At 44.8% G+C, this 13,180-nt stretch overlaps 1 protein-coding gene and 1 pseudogene across 1 annotated transcript; both read left to right on the forward strand.

Annotated features, from left to right (window-relative positions):
• Position 1: 1 nt before the first annotated feature.
• On the forward strand, positions 2 to 5,090 carry LOC119354212 (protein RETICULATA-RELATED 6, chloroplastic-like; the record flags this gene model as incomplete). The annotated part of the gene is made up of 7 exons (XM_037620922.1): positions 2 to 408; positions 1,385 to 1,514; positions 1,901 to 2,425; positions 2,561 to 2,668; positions 2,879 to 3,424; positions 3,877 to 3,999; positions 4,333 to 5,090. Coding segments are annotated over 7 exons (2,016 nt in total), but the record flags the coding sequence as incomplete, so codon positions are not given.
• Positions 5,091 to 5,534: 444 nt separating this feature from the next.
• Positions 5,535 to 8,309, forward strand: LOC119310927 (annotated as a pseudogene).
• Positions 8,310 to 13,180: the final 4,871 nt, after the last annotated feature.

Genomic DNA, 13,180 nt, shown 5'->3' on the forward strand with positions numbered 1-13,180 from the left:
CTCCGCGGTGCTTCGCGCGCCCCCCGCCGCTGCCGCCGACGACCAGGCGTCCCCCCCATCGCCTCCCGCCGAGTCTCCGGCCCCCGCCCCGCCGCCCCCGACGAAGGAGAAGGAGCCCGAGGGCGACGAGTCGGCCGTGTCGAGGGTGTACGACGCGACCGTCATCGGGGAGCCGCAGGCGGTGGGGAGGGAGGCCAAGGGCCGGGTGTGGGACAAGCTGGCGGCCGCCAGGGTCGTCTACCTCGGCGAGGCCGAGCTCGTGCCCGACCCCGACGACCGCGTCCTCGAGCTCGAGATCGTCACCAAGCTCGCCGCCCGCTGCGCCGACGCCCAGAGGCGCATGTCCCTCGCGCTCGAGGCCTTCCCCTGCGACCTCCAGCAGCAGCTCGACGACTTCATGAGCGGAAGGTGCGCTGCACCCCCTTACACAATTTTAATCAAGTTATCCGGAGAATTGCTTCCGATAAGAACATGGTTCACCTGCTTGCAACCGCATGTCGAGAAATCGCTGGAATTTTAGTTCTGTTTGCTTGACGCTTGTTGGACATTACGGGTTCATATTATGGTTCATTGACATTTCTTTGTCTTAGGAGATTGGGGTGCTCATAGAATTGAACTCTGATCTCTCTAATTTTCCATCCTGTTGGCATAATCTGCGACTAGCAAGAGCTGTGGTTAAGATTGTAAGGGCCAGGCCTGAACAACAGTGCCACTTGGAAGTTGGAACCACCAGAGTCATAGACTGACAGGGAAACCTTTTTTCAAACTCTGGTGCTTGAGATCAGTTTGGGTAACACATAGAGCTTGGGATTTCTCTATCTTCGCTTGGAGCGCTGATTAGTGATGTGGAGCTGTGGACATGTCTGTGCCTTTCTGATTTGTTGTGAGACATGCAATGCATTAAATAACTACCAGGCTAGTACGTTAACCCTCCTACGTTGCTACTCTGTTCCATTGAATCTGTATTTATTCACAATGTTTTATTTTCAATAGATGAAGTACACCTGGTGTCCACTTAGATGAATAGGCAATGTATCTTTTGCTCCTTAACATCTTATTTTTACTATAAGAATATAATGGAAGTTATATGAGTTACATCTCTGTTTCTACTCCCTCCGTTCAGAATTACTTGTCGCAGAAATGGATGTATCTAGACGTATTTTAGTTCTAGATACATCCATATCCGAGACAAGTAATTCCGAACGGAGGGAGTATTTAACAGTGCAGTTAATGCAGTGTTTCTATCGCAATTAAAGTTATAGGATTTCAATGCTGATGGACATTTCATCTTCCTGAAGAATCTGTTATCCACAAATGATATGCATTCTTGAGTGAGACCGCACTCCATTTTTTGTAACATTCTACAAGCTTATGCTTTATGTAGGATTGATGGCAGCATCTTAAAGTTGTACACGTCGCACTGGCCATCAGAGCGTTGGAAGGAGTATGAACCTCTTCTAAATTTCTGTCGTGATAAGGGAATTAAGCTTGTTGCTACTGGAACCCCACTGCAGGTGATTGATAGCTTTTATAATCTATTCACTGTCTATTCAACAGTTCGCAGGAACTTGTAACATTTTATTACCAATACCATTGTGCACTAGCGATTCAAATTCTTCTAATTTCTGACACCTGCAAAGTTTTTCCTTGATGCCTATGTGTTAATCTTATATCCATACTTTAGATTGCAGTTGTTGTGCCACATCCTGTGAACAGTTTTTCTGCAGCTTGCTGCAACTGCTTTAGCAGGCATGGGCGCTATTGAGTACCTAGACAACTCGGCATAAATTATTCAATGAGTCTAATTCCGAAAACCATGATATAACTTGCATACTGTTATGTTGTGCATACTACTTAACCTATGAATATGAGTAGAATTTAACGTTCCCTTATTGAGTAGGTGAAAAGAACTGTCCAAGCAGAGGGGATTGGAGGCCTTTCAAAAGCAGAAAGAAAGGAATATGCTCCTCCGGCAGGCTCTGGCTTCATTTCTGGTTTTAGGTCTGGCCGGTCATTCATAGAGAATATTACATCAACTCGTGACTCTCCTTTTGGTCCGAATTCATATTTATCAGCACAAGCAAGGGTAGTTGATGATTATACCATGTCTCAGATAATTATGAAAGAACTTAATGGTAAAGATCCTCCAGGGATACTAATTGTTGTGGCAGGTGCAAGCCATCTTATATATGGGTCACGAGGAACTGGTGTTCCTGCCAGAGTATCTAAAAAGTTGCCGAAGAAAGATCATGTTGTGGTACTACTTGATCCTGAAAGACAGAGTATAAGGAGGGAAGGTCAAATCCCAGTTGCTGATTTCTTATGGTATTCAGCGGCTAAAATTTGCAGTAGAAATTGCTTTGACCGTGCCGAAATTGCTAGAGTTATGAATGCTGCTGGCAGGAGGCCTGAAGCTTTACCCCAGGTATTTAATGAAAGCAGTCATGGTCAGATCTCTATTAGTAAAAAAAAAAAAACTGTGGCCAAAACATTTCCTTATCGTCGCACCATCGGATTTGTATAGTTTTGCTAATGGAACTCTTTCACTGAACTATTGCAGGATCTTCAGAAAGGAATAGATCTTGGAGTTGTTTCTCCTGAGATATTGCAGAACTTCTTTGACCTTGACAAAAACCCTGTTATGACTGAACTAATTCACCGATTCCAAGTAAGGAACTTTTCATTGATTCTGTTTTGCTCCGTGGTCCTTTCCACCTATATATCTTGTTAATTTATCTGATTGGTGTTGCTGGAAATCCTCTGAGATTTTGAAGCACATGCTGTTCTTGACTTGAAAACAGAATAAATATTGTAGCTATTGTTAAATAAATAAGACTCCATTATATACAGATTCATTCAAGCCAATCAACTGTTGCAGGGTTTCCGGGAAAGATTGCTCGCAGACCCAAAATTCCTTCAAAGATTAGCAATTGAAGAGGCTATATCAATTTCAACCACTCTACTAGCACAGTACGAAAGACGGAAAGGGCGATTTTTTGAGGAAATTGACTATGTCCTCACTGATACTATTAGAGGGTCTGTTGTCGATTTTTTTACAGTGTGGCTACCTGCTCCAACTATTTCAGTGCTTTCTTTTACCGATGATGATTCTGGTCAGAGCTTGGGCTTTGTCAAAGGCCTTCTGGGATCATTGCCAGATAACGCGTTCCAAAAGAATACCTTTGGTCGGAATTGGAATATGAACCAGAGGGTCGCCGCAGTAATAGTTGGTGGTTTGAAACTTGCTGGTGTTGGGTTTATTTCTGGTGTTGGGGCTGGAGTTTCCTCAGATCTCCTGTATGCTGCTCGAGGATTGCTGAAACCTTCAGCGAGTGTGGGAGCAGGGCGAAAGAGAGCTCCTGTTTTGAAGTCGGCAGCTGTTTATAGTTGCTTTCTTGGAACATCAGCAAATTTGCGGTATCAGGTAACTTGTTGGAATAACTTAGTTGCTTTCAGTTGAAAGGTTTAGGTTATGTTTTGTTGTGAAAGTATGAAACCTTGACCTCAAATTTACATCTTTCTACCCGAGTGGTACCCAAGGTGTATAACTAAATATCATTTTTAGATAGAAGTAACTAATTATCATTAATCCTGATTAGATATATTGATCTTTTGAGTTGCATAAGTAACTAAAGTTCCGGGCATAAGTTGGTTATTGTTGAAATGTACTGCTTATAAATAACCTTCTTTGTGTTTAAGTCTCGGTATGGGTACTCGAAACATTTTTGCTTATTTGCAACCAGTGCTCCAGAATCTGGTAATAGATTTTCTGCATTTCGAACGTGCTCCAGTGAAAAATTGATCCATTTCCAGCTTATGTACTTATTTAGTTATAGGCCTCCTTTATCTAATTTTTTTACTGTATTCATGTTGAAGATCATTGCTGGCTTATTGGAGCATCGACTAGGAGAGAGCCTGGCAACTCAGTATAATCAGCCACTTCTTGCTGGTCTCTTGTCCTTTGTAGCAAGGACAGTCAACTCATACTTGGGAACACAGGTTGGACACTTCATCTTCTAAGATTTGTGGTGCTGGTAGCATACTGTAGTCTCAAACTGTTTACCCTAAACAAACAGAACACTAAAGAGTAAGCGACATAAATATTCCATAACAAGAAAGCTGAGAAGAGTGTGGTTAGCTCATATTGTTGTGAGGAGATCATCATCCATTCATTATTTTTCATACTTATTATTGGATGGTGCTTCTATGTTATCTTAGAAAGTAATCTGCATACCTTTCGGATTTTTCAAGCAAGCGATATGTTTATTAAAGGTCCCTAGCACTAGCACATCTGCCTTTCTCCCTCCTCACTTGCTACTATGTTCGCTGCAGCAATGGGTTGATCTTGCTCGGTACACTGGAGTACAGAAGATTCAGGAACAGCTTCCTTCCGATGAGGTCACCACACCACCTGAAACATCCCAGTTAGAGGACGGTAGAACCGATGTACAGAACCCGGATGAGAGCAGCAGCAGCAACGCAGACCGATCGAGTGACCCGACCAAGTGATTTGGTTGCTTTCCGTGGCTACAAAGTCCCCAACCATATATGTATATAGGTTCAAGACAGCGAAAGGAGTCTTGTTGCTACGATGCTGAGCCTCACTCTTGGATCGGCCAGGAATGGACTATTCATATGAGAAAAACAATAAGATACTGCAGTTAGCCATTTTTTCTAGAGTAAATATACTCTTGTAGTTTGTACTCACTCCATAAAGAAATATAGGAGCGTTTAGATCACTACTTTAGTAATCTATAAACGCTTTTATATTTCTTTACAGTGGGAGTACATATGTAAGGAGAAGACGATGAGTGTCTAGTGGATTAATTGGCATGGGCAATTACGGGCTTTGAGTTGTAGACTTAAATCTGCTGTGGGAACCCACGATCGCCATCCATTTATATATAGCCAGGTTCAAGACAATTAAAAGAGTCTCTTTGCTACTCTTTGATCAGCCAGGAAGGGACTACTTTATCTGAAAGAAGCATGAATTAGTATAGTTCTCAGTCAGTCATTTTTCTAGAGTAACAAATATACTGCTGTACTTTGTACTTTTATACGTATGCAAGGAGAAGAGAACACGATCGGTATCTCGTGGATTGGCAATTAAGGGCCGTGAGTCGCAACTTTAATCTGCTGCAAATTCAGATTAGTTTGAAATAGTATTGGATGATTAAGGGGTAGAAAGTTTGGCATAGGCCTCTACATGTTACAATCAAATCTTTCTGCCTGCTATAAAGCCAACTTTATTTCCTCGTCATCGTCCAGAGAGACGGCAGGTAAGCAAGTTCGTTCTGGTCCCTTGAGCCAAGTGACAAATTTTGCCGTGTTGCTGGCCACCTATATGGGTTCTGGCGAGTTCTCGCAGTGCAACCCGTGCTCCATGCACCGGAGCACGGTGACACACATGCACCCTAGGCGGTGACCTCCCGCCATCTGTCCATGGATGCAGATGTACGTGGCATCTCTCCCTAGAACTCTCCATCCCTATATATTCCAGCGCGAAGCCGTATCTCCTTCCTCGGTGGAATAAAGAAGTTGCTCACGGACATTGGGAAGGAGAGAAGACTTGAGAAGAGAAGAGAGGTTTGAGATTCAGAAGGCGCGATCGATCATGGCGAGCGCCAAGGCGACGATGGGGCAGGAGAAGCAACAGCACTCCGTCCTCAAGAGCGGGCATGCCATGCCGGCCGTCGGATTGGGCACCTGGAGGGCTGGATCGGATACTGCCCACTCCGTTCAGACGGCCATCACCGAGGTATGTATATCGCCATGCCCTCGCTTGGGCTTTCAGATACAGTTTTACACCACAGAACTCTGGCTAGTTCGCTCGGAAATGACAGTAGGATTATGCTGAATAACCTGAGTGTACGTATGATGGCTGCAGGCTGGATACAGGCATGTGGACACGGCTGCTGAATACGGAGTAGAAAAGGAGGTACACATCAGTATAACGATATCCCGTTTCTGTACTAGCCTAGCTCAGTTGGCGCGATACGCGATTAAACATCATCTGCTGATATATATCAGGTCGGCAAAGGGCTTAAAGCCGCAATGGAAGCTGGAATCGACAGGAAAGATTTGTTTGTCACGTCAAAATTATGGTGCGTGCTTACGTGCAGAGCCATGCAGATTGTATTTCGATGTGGGTAACTTACGGCGTGTTTCAAGCATCTGAATTTTGATCGTTGTTTTGGTCACTTCATAGGTGTACAAACTTGGTCCCTGAGAGGGTGCGTCCAGCATTAGAGAACTCGCTCAAGGATCTACAGTTGGACTACATCGATCTTTACCACGTAAGAAATATAAAACCAGTGACTTCTTTTGCATGCAAATTTCTTGCTCTCATTGTTGCCTTGTCCGGCAATAAAGGACAGTGTAGTTCTTAATTGTTTATAGCTTTATTGCTATTATCTTGTATACTTCAGTTACCGGTTCTTTCTATGGATATATTAATAATTAACAAAATGAACGCAGATCCATTGGCCGTTCCGGCTGAAAGATGGGGCACACAAGCCTCCGGAAGCAGGGGAGGTGCTGGAATTCGACATGGAGGGGGTGTGGAAGGAGATGGAGAACCTTGTCTAAGGACGGGCTGCTTAAGGACATCGGCGTCTGCAACTACACGGTGACCAAGCTCGACCGGCTGCTACGGTCTGCAAAGATTCCGCCGGCCTTTTGCCAGGTTGAGAACCCTCAGATTTGATCAGTAACGCGACATTTACCGAAACCGATTTTTTGACCGTAGTGATGTTTGCTACTTGCTTCATCTGACAGATGGAAATGCACCCTGGCTGGAAGAACGACAAGATGTTCGAGGCCTGCAAGAAGCGCGGGATCCATGTCACCGTAAGATATATTTCTTCTGAAACTGAGATATGATCAATTGACCTCGCTGGTGTAATAATATCTTAGCAGCCTATTGGTTTCCAAAACGGAAGTGCTAAAGGGTATTCTTGTTTTCCTTGTGCAGGCTTACTCCCCACTGGGTTCTTCAGAGAAGAACCTTGCGCATGACCCGGTTGTTGAGAAGGTGCGTATGTTCAGAAATGTACCGTCTACCGTGTACTAGTAGCTCAATCTAAGGGTTGAACTGCAGGTGGCCAACAAGCTGAACAAGACCCCGGGGCAGGTGCTCATCAGGTGGGCTCTGCAGAGGGGAACGAGCGTCATTCCCAAGTCGAGCAAAGACGAGAGGATCAAGGAGAACATCCAGGTGTTCGGGTGGGAGATCCCTGAGGAGGACTTCAAGGTCCTGTGCAGCATCAAAGATGAGGTGAGCGATTGGGACACTTACTCCGTCTTGATCACAGTGCAAATGCGGTGAAATGAAAGCAGCGTCACAATTTCGACACGACTTGGAACGCAGCTGCTGCTGCGTTTGCGTGGCAGTTAGCAGTACACACCACCTGAATCTGGATCCCGTCTATTAGAAAAAACTGCATGCCTGTCACCCTAAATATGGTAGCAGCAGTAACACAGAGACACTTGCCGCGGTTGGTCGATCTGTTGGTTCTAGATAATACTACTGGCCGCATATGTTTAGTCGTTTCTTCAGGGTATCTTGCAGGCCGGCCAGTGAGATAAAACCAGTTTAGGCCCGAGGAACGACGTAGTAATATACTAGTACAATAGATTCCAGATAGAGAATCGTTCCATCTGTTTTACTGTGGATGCTACAGTACCTTTTTTAGTGTAAATATCCCTACTTGCACTCTAGAAGCTACTAATCCTGTCAAGTTAAGTTATTAGAAGAAGAAGATTTAGCCGTACGTTTTCCATCTGAATCTGATGTAAGCGCCTTTTTGTTGTCGCAGAAGCGTGTGCTGACCGGGGAGGAGCTGTTCGTGAACAAGACCCACGGGCCATACAAGAGCGCGTCCGAAGTCTGGGATCACGAGAACTGAGCTCCCATCAACCATCATGCATGCATGCTGAAGAAGCGCAGCGCAGATGATACGAATAACGGGTGCTGAAGAAGCGTGAGATCATCGGACGGCATGCATGCTCTTTCCGTATGCTCCGCAAGCAAAGCATGGTGGCCCTTGTTCCTGCATGCTTTGCTTCCTGTGGTGTTTTTGCATTGTTTCTCCATGCTACTAGTAAGCATGCCCTTGTTCCAAGCATGCAAGGCCGCCGAGATGAGATTCATCAGCGTTCTGCATTTGGTAGGATCCAAATGTGCTGTCTCCCACACCACACCAACCATCGTACCTACTCTAGAAAGTTGTAAAACCATTGCTTGGACCACTGATGAAACGCCTGTGATCGTGCTTAATCAAATGGAACGAACGCGGGTGCAGGCGCTAGTGGAATTATAGTACGCAGAGATCCGGGCAGCACGGGGTGTACCCGTGTACGGTAGAGAGGTCGAAAGGACGGGGCCGTACCCGTATGCACGGCTATTTTCCTCTCAAATAATATCAGCTCCATGTACGGGAGAGGTATCTGTAGACGACGACCACATGGCCACCCTAGGCGGGGCCCGGAGGCAGTGGCGCAGGGTTGACTGACATGGTGGCAGGCAGGGCCGGGCACGGGCAGTGGTGGTGGTGGTCCAAGGAGGAGGGAGGAAGGAATATAGGCTAGGCTCGAGCCCAAATGAGAGATTGGATCTTGTGGCCGGACGCCACCCCGCCGAGGTGGTCGGTGGCGGGCGCCGTGTGTTGCTGCGACAGATGCCCTCGGTGCCCATGAAGCTTCGTGGCTGCTTCCTCCCCGGCTCCTTTCCTGCCATCTGCCGCTCTTCTCGAGTCGGCCAAGCACGTTCGCATAGGCCGGCCGGTCAAATACACGAGCTCGCGGTTTTGCGCGGCCAGGCAATGCGTGCTCAGTTTTCATGTGCCACCACGTAACGAATATTCATGCGCCTCGTAACCAAAATCCTGGTGCCATGCCACGCCGGTTTTCAGCTGGTTTTTCTTCTCCTTCTAAAACGGAATAAGTCATTCACGTGGTCCTAGATCATCGATTTATTAAAGAATTAAATATGTGTTATATGACATGAAAAGTATATCGCTAGATTTTTAATGATGTAGTTTCTAAATACATATTTTTTGACACATATAATACATATTTAGATATTTAAATCGTCAACATAAAACTACGCGAATGACTTATTCATCGAGACGGAGGTAGTACTAGATGCACAAGCAGCTCCATGCTCAATCAATACCAAGTGTCACATCGTCTTCAACCACACGTAGCAAAGTGAGGCATCAAACGTTCATGGACGCGTCCGGCCGCGTTCATGGATGGTCATCGGTCACCCTTCATATTTCACACGGTCACCAAGCTCAACCATCTGCTATGGTCTGCAAAGATTACACCAGCCGTCTGCCAGGTTGAGGACCCTCAAATTTAATGAGTAGCCCTTCATATTTCACACTTCACAACCACACTCCCCATTTTAAGATTTTCATTTCTATGCAAAGACATGCAACAACCATGATCTACGCTACGAACCATTGGTAAACTACCATCTACACTACTCGTCATCAGATATGTCGATAAAGTTTTTGTCAGAGTGCTGGCCTCATGGTCATTGGAGGCCGGGCGAAACGGGGGCACCTCCTCGTCGTTCTGGTCGGACTCCAAGGCCTCGTCGACCTCCAATGCTCCCTCGTAGAGAAAACGGTGGTTGGCCTTCACCTTCACCTCCAAGTGGATGGATTCGAGGATGGCCCGCTGCTCTGTCGCCTCCTCGCTTGGGCAAGCTCAAACTTCGCAAGCACGTCCTTCATCCTGAATTCGGGCGGGACCGGCGCCGATGCCTTCCCCTCGTCGTCTGACAGCGGCTCCTCTGAGTCCTCCCGCAGTGGCACCACCATCTCTGTCACCTCCTCCTACTCTGGTGCCTCCACCTTCATGTGCTCTAGCAACTCCTCGTCGGGACTATCCGGAGGCAGGCCGGCCACAATGCGTGCGGTGGGACATGCGGCGCGAGCCTCCTCCGCGCCCCGCATCTCCATCTGGATCTCCGCACGCCTCCCTTTATAGAAGTTGTTCGGGTGGACGCCTTGGAGCCGTTGGTGCGTGGTACAACCGCTAGTATAAGCGCGCGCGCTCGTATCATGCACCGTCTTCTGTCCTGGATGCGTAGTGTTGACTTGCCTTGCTACCACACTTCATGTTTTCTTCTATGTGACACATTCTTCCATGTTTCAGCCCATTTTTAGTGAAAACACATCAAACAAAGGATTTCGCAATTCCTTGCATTCATTAGTCATTAGTAGCTATATCGAAGTGATTCTCTAGGAAATTTTGGGATTATCTGGTTTAAACAACATCAAGCATCAACCAATTGTAGGTCGGTAGCGACGACTCCGCTGCGTCTGAGTGACTATCCAGGGGCTCCTATCTTAGTCGGACAATCCAGGTGCTTTGTTGGACATTTCAACTCGATGTATCTTTGCATCCCGCTTTTGTTGTCAGGACATTCTGGGATCTATCCGCCCTTGTGTTCGAGGTGCTCCTCCTAGCGCCAGCCTATCGAGTGTCATGTCCTGGACAATATGATTGGCTAGTGGCAATTGTTCTTTCAGGCCTTGATACGTCTTCAACGTATATATAATTTATGAAGTATTTATGATATGTTTACAACAATTTTATATGGTTTTGGTATGATTTGATTAGAACTAACCCGGACTGACGTTGTTTTTAGCCGAACTATTGTGGTGTCGTTTTTTGGTGTAGAAATAAAAGTTCTCAGAATGGGCTAAAAATTTACGGGGATTTTTTATGGACCAAAAGAGACCCCCGAAGCACCAGAGCCGGGCCAGAAAGTGACCGAGGAGGCCACAAGCCTAGGGGCGTGCCCCCGGCTTGTGGGCCTCTCAGGCAACCCCATAACTTGTTTCTGACGCCAAAAATCTTTATAAATACGGAAACCCCGAAAAGAACCCTAGATCGAAAGTTTCGCCGCCGCAAGCTTCTGTAGCCACGAAAAACCAATCGGGAGCCCGTTCCAGCACCCTGTCGGAGGGGGAAATCATCACCAGAGGCCATTTTCATCATCCCGGTGGCCTCCATGACGAGGAGGGAGTAGTTCACCCTCGGGGTTGAGGGTATGTACCAGTAGCTATGTGTTTGATCTCTCTCTCTCGTGTTCTTGATTTGGCACGATCTTACTGTACCGCGAGCTTTGTTATTATAGTTGGATCATATGGTGTTTCTCTCTCTCTATCTTTTTGTGATGAATTGAATTTTACCTTTGAGGTTTCACTATTATCGGATTGAATATTTTTATGAATTTGAGAAGACTTGATGTAAGTCTTGCGTGGGATACCCGTGATGACAATGGGGTGTTCTATTAATTCACCTGATGTATGTTTTGGCACTCAACTCGCGGATTCTCAAAGTGACATTGGGATAATCTATGCATAGGGATTGATGCATGTTTTCATCCTTGTTTCTCCGGTAGAAATCTTGGGGCACTCTTTAAGGTTATTTGTGTTGGATTGAATATTATGAATCTGAAGTTGTTTGATGCATATTGTATAATTGATCCATGGATACTTGTGGTGACATTGGAGTATCTATGTGACATTTGGTTGATTGAGTGTTTTTATATGGTGTTATTTTAGTATGAACTCTAGGGCTGTTTGTTACACTTATAGGAATAGCTCAAAAGATTGATCAGAAATAATAATTTTGAGGTGGTTTCGTACCCTACAAGCAATTTCATGTTATGTTCCCCGTGATAGGAACTTTGGAGTGACTTTTTTTTGCATGTTGAGGGATTCCTATATGATTTATTTATGTTATCATTGTTGAGAGAATTTGCACTAGTGAAAATATGAACCCTAGGCCTTGTTTTCAAGCATTGTAATACCATTTTTGCTCATTTTTGTTACTAGTATACCTTGCTGTTTTTTTAGATTACAAAAACATATATCTACCATCCATGTTACACTTGTATCACCATCTCTTTGCCGAATTAGTGCGCCTATACAATTTATCATTGTATTGGGTGTGTTGGTGACACAAGAGACTCTTTGTTATTTAGTTGCAGGGTTGTTTGAGAGAGATTATCTTCATCCTACGTCTCTCACAAATTAATAAACCTTAGGTCATCCACTTGAAAAAAATGCTACTGTCCTATAAAACTCTGCGCTTCGAGGCCCAACACGAGTCTACAAAAAGGAGGTTACATAGTAGACATCATGCCTCACACTTTGGGGAAGGGGCTTCTTGACCATTCTCTTCCATGCTTCCCTCTCTCAGACCTGTATACTCAGAAGATAAGAATGTCTAGTGGCATACCATCCTCAAGTGTAGTATATAGGCAAATATAAAGCAAAAGGTTAACTTTTGTAAGCAAACATATGTCACTTTGCATTGTACATGGTGATGTCCGTAAAATCTGGCATACCAACTATAGGTTCACAGTAATAGCTATGTAACAATTTTTTGTGTGTGCTTCAATTGTCTAGATTATATTAGCCTCACTATGTAACTATGATTATTTATGTATTTCTTTGTGGTCATATTATCATGGTTGTATGTACTCCATCCGTTCCTGAATATAAGTATTTTTTAGAGATTTCAATGCAGACTACATACAGATGTGCATAGACGTACTTTAGAGTGTAAATCCACTCATTTTGATCCGTATGTAGTCCATAGTGGAATCTCTAGAAAGACTTATATTTAGGAACAGAGGCAGTATTATTTATAGATCATATTGCTTCTGTTCTATTAGTCTAATCATTGAGCAGTTTAAGAGTAAGTACTTGAGAGGAATGGATGGCTATGAGTAACACCACATGTATGGAAAATTTCTAATGGATGGAACCTACCAATGATGTAGAGGCACATGCGTTGAAATAAGAGGGGTTCATAGAGGATTATCGAGAGAAGGACACATACCTCTCTAAATGTAGTCCATAAGCCAAACTGGTCGTAAATCACATTTTTGGGATAGCTATCGTAAAAATATTAAATCATTTGGGATAGCTATCGCAGTAATATTAACTCAACTAATCAGTCTACAAAGATAATAGCTAAAAATAGCACATTTTTTGAAATCAAGTAAAGCTCAATCTACTAACTAAGAAGAAATGCGTATTCAATTAATTAACCAAAAACCGTACGAAAACCATTACAACACACCCTCAAGCATGGCACACCTAGCCGGTCGCGCAACCCACAATGACTCAACACACGTCACTGCAAAGAG

This window comes from Triticum dicoccoides, chromosome 1A (assembly GCF_002162155.2).
Source record: "Triticum dicoccoides isolate Atlit2015 ecotype Zavitan chromosome 1A, WEW_v2.0, whole genome shotgun sequence".
Lineage (NCBI taxonomy): Eukaryota > Viridiplantae > Streptophyta > Magnoliopsida > Poales > Poaceae > Triticum > Triticum dicoccoides.